At 38.7% G+C, this 19,259-nt stretch overlaps 3 protein-coding genes across 6 annotated transcripts in view; 1 reads left to right on the top strand and 2 right to left on the bottom strand.

Moving 5' to 3' along the window:
* LOC134792737 (cilia- and flagella-associated protein 44) overlaps nt 1–7,524 on the bottom strand; it is a 52,973-nt gene extending 45,449 nt beyond the window's left edge. Inside the window, exons 1-7 of the mRNA XM_063764040.1 lie at nt 7,390–7,524; nt 6,942–7,089; nt 6,555–6,717; nt 6,220–6,374; nt 5,500–5,663; nt 4,653–4,783; nt 3,969–4,073 (exon numbers count right to left, since the gene is read on the bottom strand). Coding sequence (XP_063620110.1) covers nt 3,969–4,073; nt 4,653–4,783; nt 5,500–5,663; nt 6,220–6,374; nt 6,555–6,717; nt 6,942–7,089; nt 7,390–7,420 — 897 coding nt within the window. The 5' untranslated portion in view covers nt 7,421–7,524. The remainder of the gene's footprint in view (nt 1–3,968; nt 4,074–4,652; nt 4,784–5,499; nt 5,664–6,219; nt 6,375–6,554; nt 6,718–6,941; nt 7,090–7,389) is intronic.
* A 282-nt stretch (nt 7,525–7,806) lies between these two features.
* On the top strand, nt 7,807–8,398 carry LOC134803765 (electron transfer flavoprotein regulatory factor 1). The gene is made up of 2 exons (XM_063776637.1): nt 7,807–7,946; nt 8,075–8,398. The coding sequence occupies exons 1-2, from the start codon at nt 7,902–7,904 to the stop codon at nt 8,288–8,290; spliced, it is 261 nt and encodes an 86-aa protein (XP_063632707.1). The 5' UTR covers nt 7,807–7,901; the 3' UTR covers nt 8,291–8,398.
* Nucleotides 8,399–9,359: 961 nt separating this feature from the next.
* The window catches only part of LOC134793103 (synaptotagmin 1), a 32,626-nt gene continuing 22,726 nt past the window's right edge, over nt 9,360–19,259 (bottom strand). For all 4 annotated transcript variants that reach the window (XM_063764653.1, XM_063764634.1, XM_063764644.1 and 1 more), the window contains exons 10-11: nt 16,863–17,067; nt 9,360–13,528 (exon numbers count right to left, since the gene is read on the bottom strand). In XM_063764653.1, the coding sequence (XP_063620723.1) occupies nt 16,873–17,067 (195 nt within the window). In that variant the 3' untranslated portion in view covers nt 9,360–13,528; nt 16,863–16,872. The remainder of the gene's footprint in view (nt 13,529–16,862; nt 17,068–19,259) is intronic.

Below are 19,259 nucleotides of genomic sequence, written 5' to 3' on the forward strand. Positions count from 1 at the left end.
GGGTTAGTAGCAATTTCCGAGTTTCTTAACGAAATTAGTACTGCGGCCAAGCGCATAAACCGATATAAGCCGTCTAACCGATCACGGAATGCAGTGAATGCGGTTTCCTTTGTGCACGAACCGAGAAGATCGAGCCAAGCTCTCTCTGGGTCTCGTCCCCCCGCGTTCTACCGTGATACGTCTAATAGATCGCGAAACGCGGTAAACGCTGTGCGCGAACCCAGTCGATTGAGCAACGCTCTCGCTGGGTCCGGCGCCCCCGCGTACTCTCGCGACGTTAGTTCTGATTCGGAGGCAGATTGCCACGAAACGTACACGCGTGATACGTCTAACGGGTCACGGAATGCAGTGAGCGCGGTTTCCTCTGCGCGCGAACCCAGAAGATCGAGCCAAGCTCTCTCTAGGTCTCGCGACCCCGCGTTCTACCGTGATACGTATGATAGATCGCGAAATGAACGAAACGCGGTTTCCTCTGTGCGCGAGCCCAGTCGATCGAGCCACGCTCTCGCTAGGTCCCGCGCCCCCGCGTCCCTTCGCGACTATAGTTCGGATTCGGAGTCAGATCCCCACGAGTCATATACACGTGATACGGGAAATAGATCGCGTACTAGTAAATCAACTATAGCTCAAGTAAAGCGCCGCGATGGTAATTTAAAAAAGCCAGCGTCAACCGGAGCTAAGCCCCAGCGGGAGATATCGTCTGTCTCTGTCTCGCGCGATGCGTGCGCCATATGTAAGAACGGCAAAGAACACAAAGTTAGCGAGTGTTCGAAATTTCTAGCCGCGACTATATCTGAGCGATGGGACTTGGTGAAGGGTACTAGATTGTGCTATAGATGTTTAGGCGCGAGTCACCGTACGCGTTTTAAATGTAAATATGTCGCGTGTGGCATGAGTCAGTGCGAAGCCGGACATAATAAACTATTACACGGATTAAGCGCGGCCGCATCCGCGAACGGTAATAGTGTCCCGGCGGCACCTGCAGTACTCAATGTTAGGCTGCCGCAGACGTGTCTCAAAGTCATTCCTGAAGAGGTGTCGGAACCGTTAGGTACCGTCCAAACCCTCGCGCTATTTGACGAAGGCGCGGCAATGGCTTTGACGATACACGAAACTGCGGACAGCATCGCACCTGCGGTACAATTTGTTGGGCACGCAAAGCCTAATACCGCGGAAGACGAGGCCTTACAACTTGCGAAACGACATTCTGAGACAGAATCATTAGGCGTTTCGCAGAAGGTACCTCGGGCCGACCCCGGCCAACGTGCGCTAGATTTGTTAGAAGCCACCTGCGAGAAGATACCGGGGGAGCAAAGGTATCACTCGGGCTTACTTTGGCGGTCAGATGACGAGAAACTCCCCGATAACCGAGCGCAAGCATTGAAACGGCTGTACAGTCTAGAACGAAAGCTAGACCGCGATGCGAAACTTAAAGCCAAATATGCAAAGCATATGAACAACTTGCTCGACAAAGGTTACGCGGAGAAAATGGACTCGCCGCCGCCCCCCGAGGCACCCCGGACGTGGCCTCTGGCGCACTTCCCAACTTTTCAGCCGCAAAGCGGGAAAACGCGATTAGTTTGGGACACGGCAGCCACAGCTTACAGACGTTCGTTTAACAGCGCGCTGTTGGCTGGCCCCGACCTGTTAGAGTCTTTACAGATCGAAATAATTGAGCAAGATCGCGATACGTTACGTTTCGTTTGGTGGACAGGGACCGATTGGGACTCGCCTATACCCGTCTCACTCGCACCCGCGTGGCGATCGTTCATTATTAATAACGTACGATTAGTTCGCGCCACCGCTAGTATTCTGGTTGCCGCCGAGGTTTTCAAAGCCGCATTGTTCGCTAAGAAAACAGATATAGAGATAAATAAGGGGCATTTAGATTTAGCAGAGATATTACTAATCCGACGGAGTCAACATGCTGCATTTCCGGAGGAAATCAAGCTTCTGGAAACTGGGCGGCCACTCCTGAAGAAATCTCCGCTATACAAAATCGCTGTACAACTTGACAAAAACGGAATCATCGTACTAAATGCTAGAATCGATAAAAACACGCACATGCCTGTTTTACATGCAAAAGAAGATTTCGTCAAGTTATTAGTACAGCATTTTCATGCACTCTACAGTCACGGCAACCACGCGATCGTCATCAACGAGTTGAAAGAAAGAGCACCCCACGAAGAAGTTCTACATACTTTACTGCTAGAATCAGAGCACATAGTCAATTCCAGACCGCTGACACCAGTGAATCCAGATTTAGACATCGAAGCCCTGACGCCGAATCACTTTCTTATCGGTCGATCAAGTGCCATGTCGCCACTGGGTGTCTTCACAGACGCAATTATGTCGCTCTCTTCGTGGAAAACAGCGCAAACGCTAGCCGACCAATTTTGGAGGCGCTGGCAGCGGGAATACCGACCCAGCCTCCTCCCCAGGCCCGGTGCTCACCAAAACGTGAGAAAACTGCATGAAGGTGACGTAGTCATCATTGCGGATAGCTCCATGCCACGAGGAACGTGGCCCAGAGGCGTAATCGCCCAGCTATTTCCTGGCCCAGATGGTCATGTGAGAGTGGCCATTGTTCGCACACGCGCAGGTGACGTCCGCCGCCCAGTTTCTAGACTTATCCCCATTTACTCCGCGCATGAAGACGGTGTTGACACACGTGGGGGAGACTGTCGTAAATAGCTATTAGGGTTCATGTATGTGTTTAATTAGTCTCTACGTTTAGGTTACTATTTTTACTTTTGTATATCATGTTTTACTTTGTGCTCGTATATTATGTCAAATGAATTGCGTGGAATGTTTTATATCTAGTTATAAGTCTAGGATTCATGCTCCTTTCATACGTGCTTAATATTGTACCTATTTATAAGTCTAGGATTCGTGCTCCTTTCATACGTGCTTATAATTAACGAGATTGGCAAAAATATACATTACTGACTCTGCATGATACACCCACTAGTTGAAGAAGGTACCAAACGGCCTTGTGTTTTACTATATAAGGCAGAGCCGTTTCGTGGCTTATTCAGTGTCCCCGCTCAAACGGTATCACCAGGCTAGGGGTCGCGGGGTTGGATAACGGCCGGCGGCGAAAAAGCTGGCCCACACTGGACACACAGCCGTCCCCAAAAAGACGTGCGATCGACCGCCCCACAAGGTGGGGCGCGACCGGATACAGCCTCCGCAGCCGGAAGGCGGAAGAGGCCACTCGCACCCCTTCAAAAGGGTGCCGAATGACAACACATCATCGGCTTATTCAGAGATATCAGAGACATCAAGAGAGCTTCACTCATACCAGCCTGAACACTCTCCAAGTGAATAAATCAAATATATGTGTTTTCATTTCACACAACACATATACCGGTAAATGGAGGTATAGCGGACTTCGAGACAGCACAGCGGCCAGCGCGTTCCAGCGGCGGATTTCTACGCTTCTCCCAACGAACCCCCACATCACGAAAAGCTACAGTCTACACTCCACAGTGATATTAGTAACGCGCAAAATGTATAAGTACCTATTTGTACAGTGCCTATCATGGCCGTCGATTTGCGGAAAACGCCCAGGATAACTAAGTGAAAGTAACTAAAAGACCGGCCAAATGCGAGTCGGACTCACGCACGAAGAGTGCCGTAGCATTACGCAAAAAAACCGGCAATATAATCACGTTTGTTGTATGGGAGCCCCATTTAAATATTTATTTTCTTCTGTTTTTTGTATTTGTTATAGCGGCAACAGAAATACATCATCTGTGAAAATTTCAACTGTCAAGCTATCACGGTTCATGAGATACAGCCTGGTGACAGACAGACTGACGGACAGACGGACGGACAGACAGACAGACAGACAGACAGACAGACAGACAGACAGACAGACAGACAGACAGACAGTGGAGTCTTAGTAATAGGGCCCCGTTTTTACCCTTTGGGTACGGAACCCTAAAAAGGCGAATAATACTAACGATTGGTCCCTTGTGACATGTTTTTCTGCCACGTCGAGTCACTTCTACTTTGACGAGCCCAGCCTCCCAGACCAGAACGTTGCCCCACTCGCAGCCCGAGAGTACCTGCATGGCATCAAAAACAATTTAGGTACTTAATTTCTGAAGTGCATTTAATTTTTAAATATTCTTTTGCTGTTTTGCAGTGGGTACTGGGTAAGTCTTCCCGCCAGTCGTCTTCACTGGCGGGATAGGTAAGTACATGGTATGGAACAAGGATCAAGTAAAGTAGTAAAATGGAAGTTACTTGAAGCACAGAATAAATAATAGTACTAGGTACAGAAGACTCACTCTCTAACAAAACGCGTCTGTTACGATCAGCACAGATATGGCCGCTAGGTGGCGACAGCGCCACGCGCGGCTTATGTCTTTCCCCAAAATTGGTGTGGAACGGATGTACTTTTATTAGCTACCTGTAGCAAAGCGACGAAATCGCGGAGTGAGCCACGCCTGCTTGAAGTGCAAAATAATACGAAAAAATCTGCAATATGTGCGCAAAAAAGGCATTTTTCAAAATGGCAACATGTTGGGTGGATTTAAGTATATCACGAAAGAGTATAAGAAAAAAAGAAAGCATAAGCGAAATTGCATTTGTCGTCGACCTCCGTTAGGGCGTTAAAACTAAAAGAAATAAATTCAACTGACCTTCTCATCAGGCATAGGATATACGCCCAGCACGTCGCAAATCTCAGTTTTACCGAACCTACCAAGTTCTCCTTTCAACTTTAGTCCGGTAAATGTGCGAGCCATTTTCCAAAATTTGATGTGTGCAGCACCTGAAAAGTTATTTTACGTTGAATCATTAGTTATATAAGTTTGCTTCACAAAGAGTACCTACATAGAACATTTTGCATTTTAGTTTTATAAAAAACTTGTACACTTAACGACTCTACGGATTGAAAAACCTTAGGGCTTAAGATTGTCTACTACTAAGTTTAAGACTTAAGAATAATTTGGTTGGACTGGTGTGAGAATCTTAGACACAAAAGACTCCGTACTGCCAGACCTCCTCCTCGGGACTCTCATCATATTTGTGATTGCTGTGGCAGACAGAAGGTGCCGCTCTGGTATAGGGCTTTACAACCATCGCAGACGTTGTGATCACCTTTAAGAGCCAACAGGAGTGGTCATTTCTCCATAAAAACGTACTCGACTGTTTCCTCCGTGGTTTTTGAAGCTAGAGCAATGATTTTTTCAACAGAGATTAATATTGTCAATATCTGTGTCGGACCGTTTTGCTTTTTTGATATTCTTGTCTTTTAAGGCGCTAGAGGGGCATTCCACGAGACTGTCGCTTACATAACGCTTTTGCCTTGTATGGCAGCTACCTCAATAAAATACGTGAATCTCGAGAATATACTGCCAATTTGTTAGCCAAGTCATGAAATATTACCTGACCCAATATCGCTTACTCAGCATTTCCAGAAGTATTATAAGAATTGCGTTACGTAAGCGACATACTCGTGGAATTCCCCTAGAGCCCTTCAATTACCTGCAGTGGTCAGCTGTCCCGGGCAATATGGTGAGAACTTAACTGCATTCACGTCGAAAGTGAACGCGCTCGTGCGCAGGAGAATTTTGTGTCGCTTCCAGTTCCATATCGTGATGTTGTAGTCCGGTTCCTTGCCTACTGATGCTAGGAGTTCACCGTCGGGACTGAAATTAAAATACTTAAGTAATTAAATTTATTGTTGTCTTCATGAAATGTGTCGAAGTAACGAGTAGGTACAATACACTGGTTGATATCCACTAACCACTTTTTATTATTAAAAAGGGGGCCGGGAATAGGCTAAATAGAGACAATGAAAGTCTCGGATATCATGCAGCGATGTGCCCTGGGCTAAAGACGTTGGAATAAGGGATATGGGCCCTGGATTATCCACTAAAGTGTCAATACCGAAAACTATAAGTAGGTATTTGAATTTTTCAGAGAACGCTTAGTACGAAGCTGAGTTACTTATGTTTTGAGATTGTTAAGCTCATGGTGTTATTCATAATCGTAAACGTTTGTCAACTAACAAACTGTCGATAGTTGAAGGTTAGGTCATCGCCGTCGCTTTGACATTTCGGTTTATTAGAAAAACATATACCTACCTACAACGGTTTGTAAGAGGTTGTTAATTTTTATTAATAAGGGGGTTAAAGTGTAGCGTCCGTAAGCGACACACTAGTGTAATGGCCCCTGAAGAATAGCAGCTCTTAAACTACCTACCTAAAGTCGAGTATAGAGTAAGCATTAGTGGTGCCATCGCGTAGGACGGCGTCGATCTCCATCTGAGGCCAGAAGTACAGCAGGATCAGGGGCTCGCGGTCGCCCTCCTTGCCCTCGGCTATGGCTAGTCGGTAGTTGGGGTCTGTTCTGTAAGTCTAGAAGTAACATTTTTATAATGTTTAATGTAACTAATAGATACAATAGCTTGACTGGTTTTTCTTGGAACCTACACCTACCTAATCTGATTAGGTTTAGGAAATCAACGTCCAGATACTCGAAATCGTCTTCAGTTATAAATTCTAGGGATCATAATAATGGCGTAAGGGATTTGTTACGGTCATATGTCCAATAGAGCCGCCAGTTGTGCTCCTTCGGAACCAGGTCTGCTTAGTTTCGACGTCCATAAACGTGACGATGCTGCCAGCCGCCCAACAAACCACAGTTTCATCACACGCGCACAGATTGAAGTACTTATGGCAGTCGTAGCCGTAAGAATGTCTGGGTAAGACCGAGTCAAGAAGTAAAGGTAATAAAAGTAGGTATGCATAATTGGTGAAGTCAAAATCATACTACTCCACTATTAAGCTACCTCGGATACCTAGAGAAAATGGCACACGAGAAAGCAACTAGCCATCAATGCTACATCATTGTCGGTTAGACAGATAGGTACCAATGGAAAATTAGTAGGTATGAAAAAAAAACAACGATTTTCCAAAGGATACTCAAACTCGAATAAATCAAGAGGTACAGTGGAGTCTGGTGAATTGACCGCCCCAGAGAAGAAATCATCCTGGTCATACTCTGTGAGTATGGATTCTTCTTCTACGTGTTCATCTTCCGGCTCGATATATCCTTCTTCTTCTTCCCCGTCTGCGATAGAAACAATCTAGTTAACCCTTTAACCATTTGATATTCCTTTTTAGTCATTTAATTTCGAACCGTAATTCTTATAGTAGCGTTTTTGTTTGAAGTATAACGGCAAGTATGTTGCCGCTATGGACTCTTTAGTCCATAGCGGCAACATACATACAAAGGGTTAAACACTCTTATTTCTACGTTGAAAAGCAATCGCATACTTATACTTTTATGTACCAGGCGCTGTTGGACACCATGCGAATTTCATGAACTTTATTATTGGTACCTACATAATGAAAATCCATATAAACTTACCGTATGCGGGTAATTCTTCGTCATCAGCCATCACAAGGCGTAAATTATATCCCTTAGTTTATTGCAAACCTAATTAATGTAAACTTACAATAAATGCAAATCTACCTAAACTATATTTTGTTGCCTAGTAACCGATGGCCCGCGTGATGAAGCAAGCGCCAAGATTTAAATGCACCATAGGCAATAAAAATAAAACAAAATATAGTTTTTAAATATTAGGGCTCTATAGACCCTGCCACAAATCTCATGCGATTTTCGATTGGAACAAAAGGGTCCTTGCACACAGAGCACGTGGTTTTTGCTGTACGATGTTTTAATACTTTTAATTAGGAAAATACAACTCATGCGATTTATACTATTGGCAGCATTGCCCATTTGTTATTATCTTCAGTGTCATCTGTCATTGTCAATGTCAGGCCGTGTTGTGTTGATGTTTGGACTATGAACTTTTAAGTCTCTTATTTTTCTTTTAACTGTTATTATTATTTGTTCTGAATTCTCCAAAACAAAACATGTCTCAATCGCAAAGAGCAGCTGTAATCAATCTCTACAAAACGGTATAGTTTTACTAAAACAAATATTATATCGCTTCGTCATTTGTTTTCAAAATTGTTATTGGTACTTTGATTAGATAACATGATTTGCTTATGTGAGTTATGATGCGATATATGTTATATTTTTGCAGCTGTTGTACCTGGGTCGCGATTGGCCTCAAGGCTACGATCTGTTTCGAAAACGACTGCACAACGTGTTCACCAAGAACAGCAACGAAACGGATCCGGCTAAGATCGACATGATGATTAAACATGGACACTACGTTGTAAAGGAAATAGAGGCTTTGTATATGCTAAAAAAATACCGCACAATGAAACGAAGATATTACGATGGTAAATATTTTTGAGATGTAGGTAGTTATAATATTTTAGGCACCAGAGTAAAATACTATATTGGTATTATAAGTCTTGTATTGTTACATCCTCAGATGATGTTTATTTTTGATAATAATATTGTTTTACAATTTACAGCACTAGTTATAGTTTACTCTATTCCTTCAGATCCACAGCGCAGGCTTTGTCATCATACAGATAGCTTACTCTATTTATAATGTATTAAAGTGTATAAATGTATCTAGTAGTTAGTTGGTACTGTTGTTTTACTAGTTAAATAAAGGGTGTTTCTATTTCAACCTGTGCACTACATCCCAACTTATATATGTTTTCTTTTTGTTGCAACATCTGCAAACCAGCATAGTGCTAAATTAAATAAAAATGCCCAAAAACGGTTGTAATAGTTTAAAAAGTAGGTAAGTACTATTTGGAAATATATTTTTAATGTAAGTAGTACTTTAAATTTCCATTATTGTCAATAAATATTGAGCAATAATAATGTTTTGTGTCTTTATTTCACCAGAAAAAGGTTTGGTGGCCGTTCAAAATACCTGAAGATGAAGTCAGATTGTGGCATTGTGAGACAAAGGTTGGTAACTTGAATTTCATGATTCGATTGAGCTTACTGGATATAATCATCAATATTTATGTATATCCAAAATTTGTAGTTGCTACTTTGGAACCGTAAAGTTGTGTTTGAATTCTGGGTCATGCCAATAAGGTACTCCAAACTTATGCATAAAATATGGTTTAATATTTATTCTAAGCTTTACAGTTAATATACATATAGCCAACTAGGTCTGGCATACTTTAGATGTAGGAATGCTAGTAGTTTTCTTGAGCAGGTGTCGGGGTAAAATGTAGGGCAAACATTAAACTCTGAGCTGTATTATGATTCAACCAGGAAATCACTAAGTTTGCCCTATCCTATAGGTGGAAGTCTATCCCTATCCCTACATATATATGATAAATTCGAAAGTAACTGTGTCTCTCTGTCTGTTACCTCTTCATGCTTGAATAATAATCATCATTCTTCATAGACCAAGTTAAGGGCAGATGCTAGTGTTAAAGAAAAACAACAAATCTATGTAATTATGTATTATAGACATTCTTTGTAGCTTACATAATTCATTACTAATATAAACTCTAGTTAAAATTATAATATGTTTTATAACAAAATTCTATAATTTCTACAAAAACTGTAAACAAATGCAACATAAATTAATAATGATTTTTATTTAAGTGGCAAGTGATATGACAAGTTTATCAATTTTTACTAATATATATATATATACCTTTTTTAGGGCTACAATAACAATACTGATGACATGTAAACGAAATCAGCAAATAGGGTATTATGTGCAGTGCAAGATGACTTGTTAATGAATATAAGATAAACCCTGCTTTAATTTAGATTCAATCAAGTTTACAGTAAATTATATTTTAAAGTTTTGGTTACATTTATACAATTCTAGTTCAGCAAATTTTAATTTTAAATTTTGTAACAAACAGCAAGTAATATTACAACTGCTCAACACACCAATGCCAACATGTACAATATTTAATTTAAAGGTATTGAGAAATACATCTACTTGAAATAATGTTGACAGATATAATTGTCCCCATTTTATATAAGACCACGGACATAAACAGCTTGAAAATACAAATGTCTCACCTATAATTTCAAAGTGTTGTTTAATATTAGAGATTATTCACATATTGCAATTTACCATTACGATTACAAAATTTCATAAATAGCGCTGAATGTCCATATTGTCATACTACTGAGGCCCGACCGTTGTACTGGCGTGCCTTGATAATTTTAATAGGAATGACCCCAAAACATTCACCGTTACACCGATATAATATAAACGTAACCGAAGTAAAAAAATGTTGGAAATAAAAAAGGTTTTTTGTTTTGTGTAAAGTGTGTACGGTGAATCTGTCGGGGTCGGCTGTACAATCTATATTAACAATAGTTATATTTATTATTCGCTTGGAACCTCGTCTATTCCTACTTGTTTCGTGTTGGTGCACAGCTAATGTACTTGAAGCCCTCTCATTACTCCTATACATAGATATAAAGTGATTGTGAAATTTAACATGTGATTACATTATATACACGATAACACATACGTTTGAGATCAACAACAGTCAAGCTTTAGCTAGGTATAAGTTATATTTTTGATTCACTTATCAGACGTCACGTTAAGATTTTAATACATATCTCTCAACTGTCCGATATAAAGAGATCCAGCCACATTAGTGCAAGATAGAAATATAGTCTTCTCTTTCTGACATATAACTGCATCCCTCTCGTTTAGTTGGATATGATGTAATGAGCCTAAAATGGAATAGTTACTTATGATTAAAAACACATTAAAATAAATAGAAATAAACCAGTCTAACCATGTAACCTGGGATCAATAATTACATTCTAACTATTTAACAATATATTATAAGTTTATTATCGTGGTCTATAAGTAAGTTTGACTAGTTTCGATGATCCACGGTCTTGAGTCGCCATTTGCTATGTATTATTAATAATTATTATGAACGAAATTTTTCGCGAACATAATAAAATTATCTAGATTGAATTAACTAACATAATTATAAATTCAACTATTTTGATGGGCTTTTTTTTAAATGCTGTGGGAATGTTATGAAATGACTTAAAATTAAAAGATAAATTCAATAGGCCTAATTGTTCCTCGCAGAAAGAGAAATAATCCAAAAAATATAGTAACAAAAAATGTATTCTGAGAGTAGCTTCTTTTTGGAAATATGTTATTTTTTTTGTAGTCAGTTAAATTAGATAAATACGTTTGATTGGTACAAGTTTTAGCATAGAGATCTCAAGTGAGCAAACTCTACAGAACCCTTTTTACACTCAAAGGCAAAGAAACGAGGTCTAATTTATAGGAATGTTCATACAATGAAACCTATTTTCATGGCGATTGAGTGTAAGCACTTAAGTTCTAGAAGTATCTGGGCTCTGCTAATTAAAAAAAATGCAATAAGGATTTTCTCGTTCACGGAGGAACTTTACCATAATAAAAGGGTATCAATACTATAACACTTACGATAGTAAAATAGAATGTTGTAAATTTAACACGATGTAACTTATTTACATAGTCATAGTACGTCATAAAGATTTTAGCGCCAGGGGCCCGATTTTTGAATTTCGACCGCTCGATTTCGTGTATTTCGTTCAATAATATCTCCACTCCTAGGCATTCAAATTCAGAATTTTCAATTCTATTAGTAGAATTTCAAATTCTAAATTTGAAATTCTACTAATAGAATTGAAAACGAGTGGTCAATGTCAATACCACTCGATTCCCAATTTCTATCGCTCGTATTTCAAAAATTGGCATTTCTCCGTTTTCCACCGCCTCGAGTGACGAAATCGAGCGATCGGAATTCAAAAATCGGGCCCCAGGTCGATGGGGCAGAGACCTTAAATTCTAGAAAGTATAGCTATTTGATACCGATATCGTGCGTCGCGCACTCGCGCTGTGCCTCCGTTCATTGTAGGTGTTAATGAAACCACTGATGTTATCAAATTTTACGGTGTTTTTCTCAGGAGATTTATTCAGATAAAAAAAAACTGTGTTCAAAATCTTGGTCTAACTCTAGCGATATTTTCCTCTACATGCGGGATTACTTGCTACGGGCTACGACGTAGCACATCGCATACAATCTCCGCCTTGAAAAGTGTTAAATGCGGAGCGTTGATCTTTTCATCTCAGGGATACACTATCACATGTTTACTCGACATTGTTGACGTGGAGCATCTGTCCCTTTTCCACTGATACATTTTGTACGTATAGTAAGAAAGAACCGAGGTTTTACGTTCATTATTCTAATTTGGATAGATAATTTTAGAAGCTCTCTTTGTTAGTATGTATCTCTATTACTTACCCCATGTTACCCCGTCTCTAAAACAATGTAGGTAATATAATTATGTACATTTGTTAAGAGCTACCTGTCTATTTTCTTACAGGTAAGTGTAAGCTTTTCAGGATTAATGTTTCTTGGTAAGTAACTACATACTTATAGCATTTAATTTACGTAATAAAATTATTTAGGTCTTTGTCCCACAACCCAGCGTTTTACATGAAATAAATATACAAATAGGCAATTCAAGTGAATCTTTCCACTTAAAACTATGTCACACGAAAGCCCAAACTCCCATGCCTAGTACTAGCGTTTATTACATTTATCTCTTTAAGAAGATTTTTTTACGATTGAGAGAGATGCCAGTGTGTACATAGACGCTAGTGCTAATAGGCTTAATTCACAAACCTACCACACCATTTAAAAAGTAGTAGATTTTAATGGAGTTTTTATATTATTATATCCATACCGCTTTTTAAGTTGGTATAGAACCGTCCAAAACTGGAGAATGCGTCGCTCGTGTGCCATCGCCGCAGCAGCAGTTAACGATCCTGTTACGAATATTACGCATAGATCTGGACGCATCGTAACGCAGTAGAAGGGCTTTCATCTGTTTTGCAAACTTCGTACGCTATCGTGGAAGCAAGGGGGTCTACCGGACTATGATCCCTACTCCGCACTCTATCCCCGCCGGTTTCACAACAATTTACTTATACGAGTATTATTTACGTGGACATGAATGTCCATTTTTGACTAGGTCTTAGCGGCTTCACATTTTAGATTTTAATTAAGTAAAAAAATGTAAACGTTAAACCAATCGGAATTAATTTTCAAGTGAATTTGGATACTTAGGTATATCAATTTCATATTAAGTTTTAATTTTCTGGGGAGTCAAAACTTTGACATCTATTGCAATAGTCATGACTTATCTCAACCCCCATTCATCCGGTACGGCCATCATTCCTCTGCTCTGTCTATTTAGATTTTGTTTTAGAATACGATGGAATTCAAGGACTTTGCAAGTTTACCGGTAACTTTTGAAAGACATGTGGGTAAGTTGTTGAAAGTACTTAGCCAATAGGTAAACACCTACTTAATTAAGCCATATTTGTAAACAAAGGAACGACATTAAACAGCCAATTTTATAGCCGCCGACGCAATAGCGAAAAATATTACCGTACCCAATATAATATAGATATTTTCTCATTCAAATTATCCTGGATAGTTTTGTAACTAGCAAAATATTTAAATTTATAGTACGAACTAAAATACTCTTCGATCTTGTATGATGGTACGTCTTCTCTCCGAAGTTGTCGTAGATCTTCATCACCATTATGGAAACCGATGAAATCCTGTAAAACGAAATCTATTTGCAGCCATTTTATGAAAGCAACCGTAAGTTATAAAATAAACCGTTATAAACCTTAATTTACATAGGAATCTAATAAGTTTAAATAAGTTTTATACTTTCTGCACACAATTCTTAATAACTAATCAGGCAACTGATTTTCCAAAGGACATTTACTCCAGAGAATTGCGTCTTTCTAAAAAAGCTGGTTGCATAATAAATTTTGTTACAATTGGTAAAAGTTATATTTTATATAAAGATTTTTTTTGTACCTAACGTCAAGAGAATACCCGCCCACTAGTCTTTCTACGACTTTTTAACTTCTATTAATTAAAACTTCTATTTACATAATTAAAACTTATGAAACTGAAGCCGAGTCGCTGCAAAATTAAGAAGTCTCTTAGGTAAGTATAAGTTACGATGTAGTTAGTAACGTTGACGCTTGAATTAATAAAACAAAACGGTGTTAGAATACCAAAAGGTTAACGTTTTCAGTGTTCCCAAGGATAAATAGTTGTAAGGTCGGCAACGCGCATAACTCCTCAGTTGCGAGGGGTTATTCCCACTAGTTACTACCAAGTTCTTACCAGTGGTAACTACTGGGAATTTTTTCCCACAGTTTACCACTGGTAACTACTGGGAATTTTTATTCCACTGGTAAAAGGTGGGAATTTTTTTCCCAGTAGTTACCACCAAAATATTGTTAGAATTCAATACTAATAAAAACAGTATAAATAGTATAGTACAAATGTAGCGTGCTGTAATAAATAATTATGTGTCAGTTAGTAATTCAGTAAACTGCTTAAAAAAATATCAAAAATATTAAAACAGTTTTACCGGTATAAGCGCAAAAACTAAAATAGAAGAGTCTCATTCTAGTTTTTAAGTAGAAATTAACTTATTATCCGGATTAAATTTATCTTATTAACTGTGAATTGAATCACATATTTATACAAACGAACAAATAAATCAGTCAAAAACCGATTTAGAGAACTGATTTAGTTTTATTATTTACACCTACTTCATTTCGTTCTATTATAACACGACGCAGAGCTGGAAAATGTAGGTATTCATAATTCGTAGTTAGGCTAAATAAGTAAAGGGCATGGTTGTTATTAAAACCGCTTAGGGCGCGCTTCGGATGGGCTGACTGCTCGGACTAACCAGCATAGGCTCGCATTCCAATTACGCTCGGGTAGTACATCGCTCGGTCATGTTACGCTGGTTGGCTCGATTCACCCACGCTAGCGGGATCGTAATAACACTCTACCAGAGGAGCATCAGTACTATTCCTACACTTCGTATTAAGTTTTTTTTGTATTGAACTTTTATTCTTTTGGAAAATATGTTTATTGGAAGAACGTGTAAGTAATTATAATCACATAAAACAACCTTAAATTGAGTACGACGAAGGGGCAAGAGGGCGTCAGGCTAAGAGCAAAAATCAGAAAAAGAGTAAAATCATAATTATGTACCAATAATTATGTAATAATAATTGTGTGTCTGATTCTGATGGCGATGGCATACGAATGCGAACGTCTATAAAACCTGATAGAGTTGGGAATGTGAATGTGGTCTTGCAATTAAATTTGGTATAGATGTTTTTAAGTTTTCTTAATATTTATCACGGTAAAGTACGAAACAATGTAGGACCATCAACATTAATGAAATAAGATTTATGATAATACCTTATGCATATTTGATAGGTTGGTTTATCGCAATATAAATATGAATAATAGCGGTACCTATGCCTTCTAATTGCTAAACAATCGTTTAGTTCCTAAATATCCTTTGTGCTGTTCTTATTAAATAACACGAGTGCAAAAAGGCCGAACCGAGTGTGGCGCGCACCGCGCACCCTTTTGTTCTTAACCGCCGTGTTGCCCGTGTCTGACCGTTGCGAAATATTCTTTGTTCGGCATAACTGCCAGCCCTTATGGCCGATAAGAATGGTATTGGTTGACATAGTTTGATAATCATACTGGAACAAATTTAAGCTAAGCTAAAAATAAACACGTGACTTCCCACCAAACTTTCATCCTTTTTTACCTGGCCCAAAGAATGAATACGACAATCTAATCAGTCCACTTTTAAGTATGTTGGAAGTAACTGTGGGCACGGGCGCGTTACATTATATTAAACGAGGGCGACGGACATCATCATACAGGATGTGAATATTATGCGAAACGAAAACATTCCCATCTCTACCAGGTTATATAGACGTTCGCATTCGCACGCCATCGCCATTTGAATCAGATAAAGTACATAATGATTATTTTACTCTTTACTGATTTTTGCTTTTAGCCTGACGCACTCTTGCCCCTTCGACGTACTCAATTTAAGGTTGTTTTATGTGATTTTAATCACTTACACGATCTTCCAATAAACATATTTTCCAAAAGAATAAAAGTTAAATACTAAAAATAACTTAATACGAAGTGTAGTAATAGTACTGATGCCCCTCTGGTAGACTGTTATTACCATCCCGCTAGCGTGGGTGTTTATGCAATCGAGCCAACCAGCGTAACATGACCGAGCGATGTACTACCCGAGCGTAATTGGAATGCGAGCCTATGCTGGTTAGTCCGAGCAGTCAGCCCATCCCAAGCGCGCCCTAAGCGGTTTTAATAACACCATGCTCTTTACTTATTTAGCCTAACTACGAATTATGAATACCTACATATTCCAGCTCTGCGTCGTGTTATAATAGAACGAAATGAAGTAGCTGTAAATAATAAAACGAAATCAGTTCTGTCGGTTTTTGACTGATTTGGTTGTTCGTTTGTATAAATATGTAATTCAATTTACAGTTAATAAGATAAATTGAATCCGGATAATAAGTTAATTTCTACTTAACTAGAATGAGACTCTTCTATTTTAGTTTTTACACTTATACCGGTAAAACTGTTTTAATATTTTTGATCACTTTTAAAGAAGTTTACTGAATCACTAACTGATACATAATTATTTATTACAGCACGCTACATTTATACTATACTATTTATACTGTTTTTATTAGTATTGAATTCTAACAATATTTTGGTGGTAACTACTGGGAAAAAAAATTCCCACCTTTTACCAGTGGTAACTACTGGGAATAAAAATTCCCAGTAGTTACCACCAAGCCGAGTTGGTGGTAACTAGTGGGAATTTTTTTTCCCAGTAGTTACCAGTGGTAAAAGGTGGGAAAAAAATTCCCAGTAGTTACCACTGGTAAGAACTTGGTGGTAACTAGTGGGAATAACCCGTTGCGAGCGCCGATATGCTGCGGTGGCTGCCTTGTTTGGTATAATAAAAATAATTCTATAAGAATATAAACTATAGAAGCAACATTGTACCTGAGACACCTTAGTCCTTCTTCTCTCCATCGTCGGGATCTTTGAGCGTGTGCCACTGCGCGATGGGGCGCCGCGGGCTGGCCAGCATGTCTGACCAGTGGCGCAGCTCCGTGCCCTGCACGTTGTACCCCAGCACCACCTTGCCGATCGGCTCCGACGTGCCGATGCGATCGTAATCCACCACCGTTACCACTAGATTCACTTTCTGCAGTCCGATTAAGAACAAGTTGGGTGATATAAAATATATTCGGCTTCCGACATATAATGGCGTGAATCTCGCATGCGGTTATCTTTTGGTCTTTATCGACTCATCAAACAACAAATGTAAGTGAATTTCTTCAAAATTGGTCACAAAGAGGGCCATATTAAAGCAACGATTTTTTAATTACAGTAGGTAGGTAATACTGGCGCGGCATTCGATGTTCTTAAAATTGCCCTCAAATATTGCTGGACTTACCAGAAACTGTATAAATTCAGGTCAAAATGGTTACGGAATCTTGTTACAGTTGTTGCTCGAAAAGTCGATACCTAACTAATATTGTGAGTAAGGGGCACAAACTTTAAAGGCTCACGTTGTTAAGACTAAAACATTTTTTTAGTTGAAAGAAGCTTTTAGCCTGTGTCCGCTTTTGGGCCTGATCGAGCGCGAGCCCTAACTCACAACACTGAAAATAACGCAAGTGATTTCACGCCAATTCAAGTAAATGTACGTTAATCAATTAGCGCTAATGAATTTGCCTATGATGTTTTTCGACTAACATTTTACATTCATACATCCGCGAAGAAATTCAAAGGTGTATGTGAAGTCCCCAACCCGCCTTGGGCCAGCGTGGGGACTATAGCCTAAACCCTCTCGTGCTTGAGAGGAGGCCTGTGCCCAGCAGTGGGACGTATATAGGCAATTTTTTGTTTTATTTTAGCGAAAAACACTAGTCGAGCAACATTAGCCAATCAACTTTTGTATGGATTGGATTTGGGTAATGATGCATTAAATAGGTACATAAAAAAAGCAAAGATTTGGTAACAGAGCAATAGCGTGTCATAAATATTGTGAATGTATAATTAGTAATACATAAAGATAAGTAATATTAACTAAAAATGACTTTTCCAAAATTACCTAAGTGCGATACTGGCACTGTTACTAATAAAAGGGATTTAGAAAGAAAATACGTGCAAAATATAAAGTAGATATATAAAACTATTAATTCATATAGCGTTGAACAGAACAGCAATAAACACTTTGTAATAAATATATTATGTTCTGCGATAAAACAACGATGAGCGTAATTATGTAATGATACGAAATAAATGAGCTTAAGGTTTTTATTTAATTTCTAAAAAGTTAAAAGTACCTATTTCGCGAGTGTGATGGGCACCTTTGCGCCGGGGGTAGCGCGGGGAGGCCTCTTTCAGTAGTTTTATATTCCTTGTTTTATTTTAGGTATATTTAGGGTTGTTAGTTTTAATTTAGTTCATAAATTATTTATTTGCCTTTTTACTGTCTTTTTCAATGAAATAAAATAAGTTCAGATATTAAACATCGACAAGGTATGATTTAAGACTAATGAAAAAAGGGTAAGTATACTTAGTAGCGAGTGAACATTATCGTTAAAACGAAAAGATGTATTGATTCAAACTTTCTGTGGTCACGCGATGCTGCGCAAAGGTCAATGATTAATGTTCAAATGGTAAATAAAACGTTTTCAGCACGTTTTGTATAAAACAGTTTTGTTAATGGAAAGTTTGGTAATCGATTACCTACTTAGTCGTGCTTTCAAAATCCATAGACTCCATAGTACTTGTCTCTAATGTATTAGTTGATGATAAATGTGAGCTATGTAGGAGCTTGGCAGTGTTATAGATAATGCAGTGTTCGAAACTTATGACAGATTGTGCAGTGATCGAAAGTATGTTAGATTTACCTAGTTATATGTAGCCAGAAAATATTAAAATAAAATGATGATTATATTTTTAGGTATTAAATTATAATATATGTTTTAGTATATAAGTATTGTATGTTTCGATCCAAGCTTATTATTTATTATATAATATTTTTATTTTCTAAATTTAAGTATGTATTGTATAAGCGTACCATGTCATGCCCAATACTAGCTACTGGGTCTGTCGCAAACTTACCGTGGGTATAAATATTATATGGAATATAGTATAAAAAAAGGTAAATATTAAGCCGTAGATAGAAGCAGAAGAAGATCGTGGGACTGGATTCCTTAAACCATAAGTAATTACAATCTGAAGTTACCAAATTGTAATGCAGTTACGAGGGGAGATTCATAACACCACTTTTTTGGGTATAGATATCAGAGGGCGATATTCAAAGCCAATCTGATTAGGAGATTCATGCAAATGATACCTTTTCCTGAGACGTCCAGTTACAGC

Source organism: Cydia splendana, chromosome 1 (assembly GCF_910591565.1).
Source record: "Cydia splendana chromosome 1, ilCydSple1.2, whole genome shotgun sequence".
Lineage (NCBI taxonomy): Eukaryota > Metazoa > Arthropoda > Insecta > Lepidoptera > Tortricidae > Cydia > Cydia splendana.

Coding starts and splice junctions, on each gene's coding strand:
- LOC134803765 (XM_063776637.1), top strand. CDS start 7,902: ATGTCTCAATCGCAAAGAGCAGCTGTAATCAATCTCTACAAAACG. Junction 7,947..8,074: donor TAATCAATCTCTACAAAACG/GTATAGTTTTAC, acceptor ATATTTTTGCAG/CTGTTGTACCTGGGTCGCGA.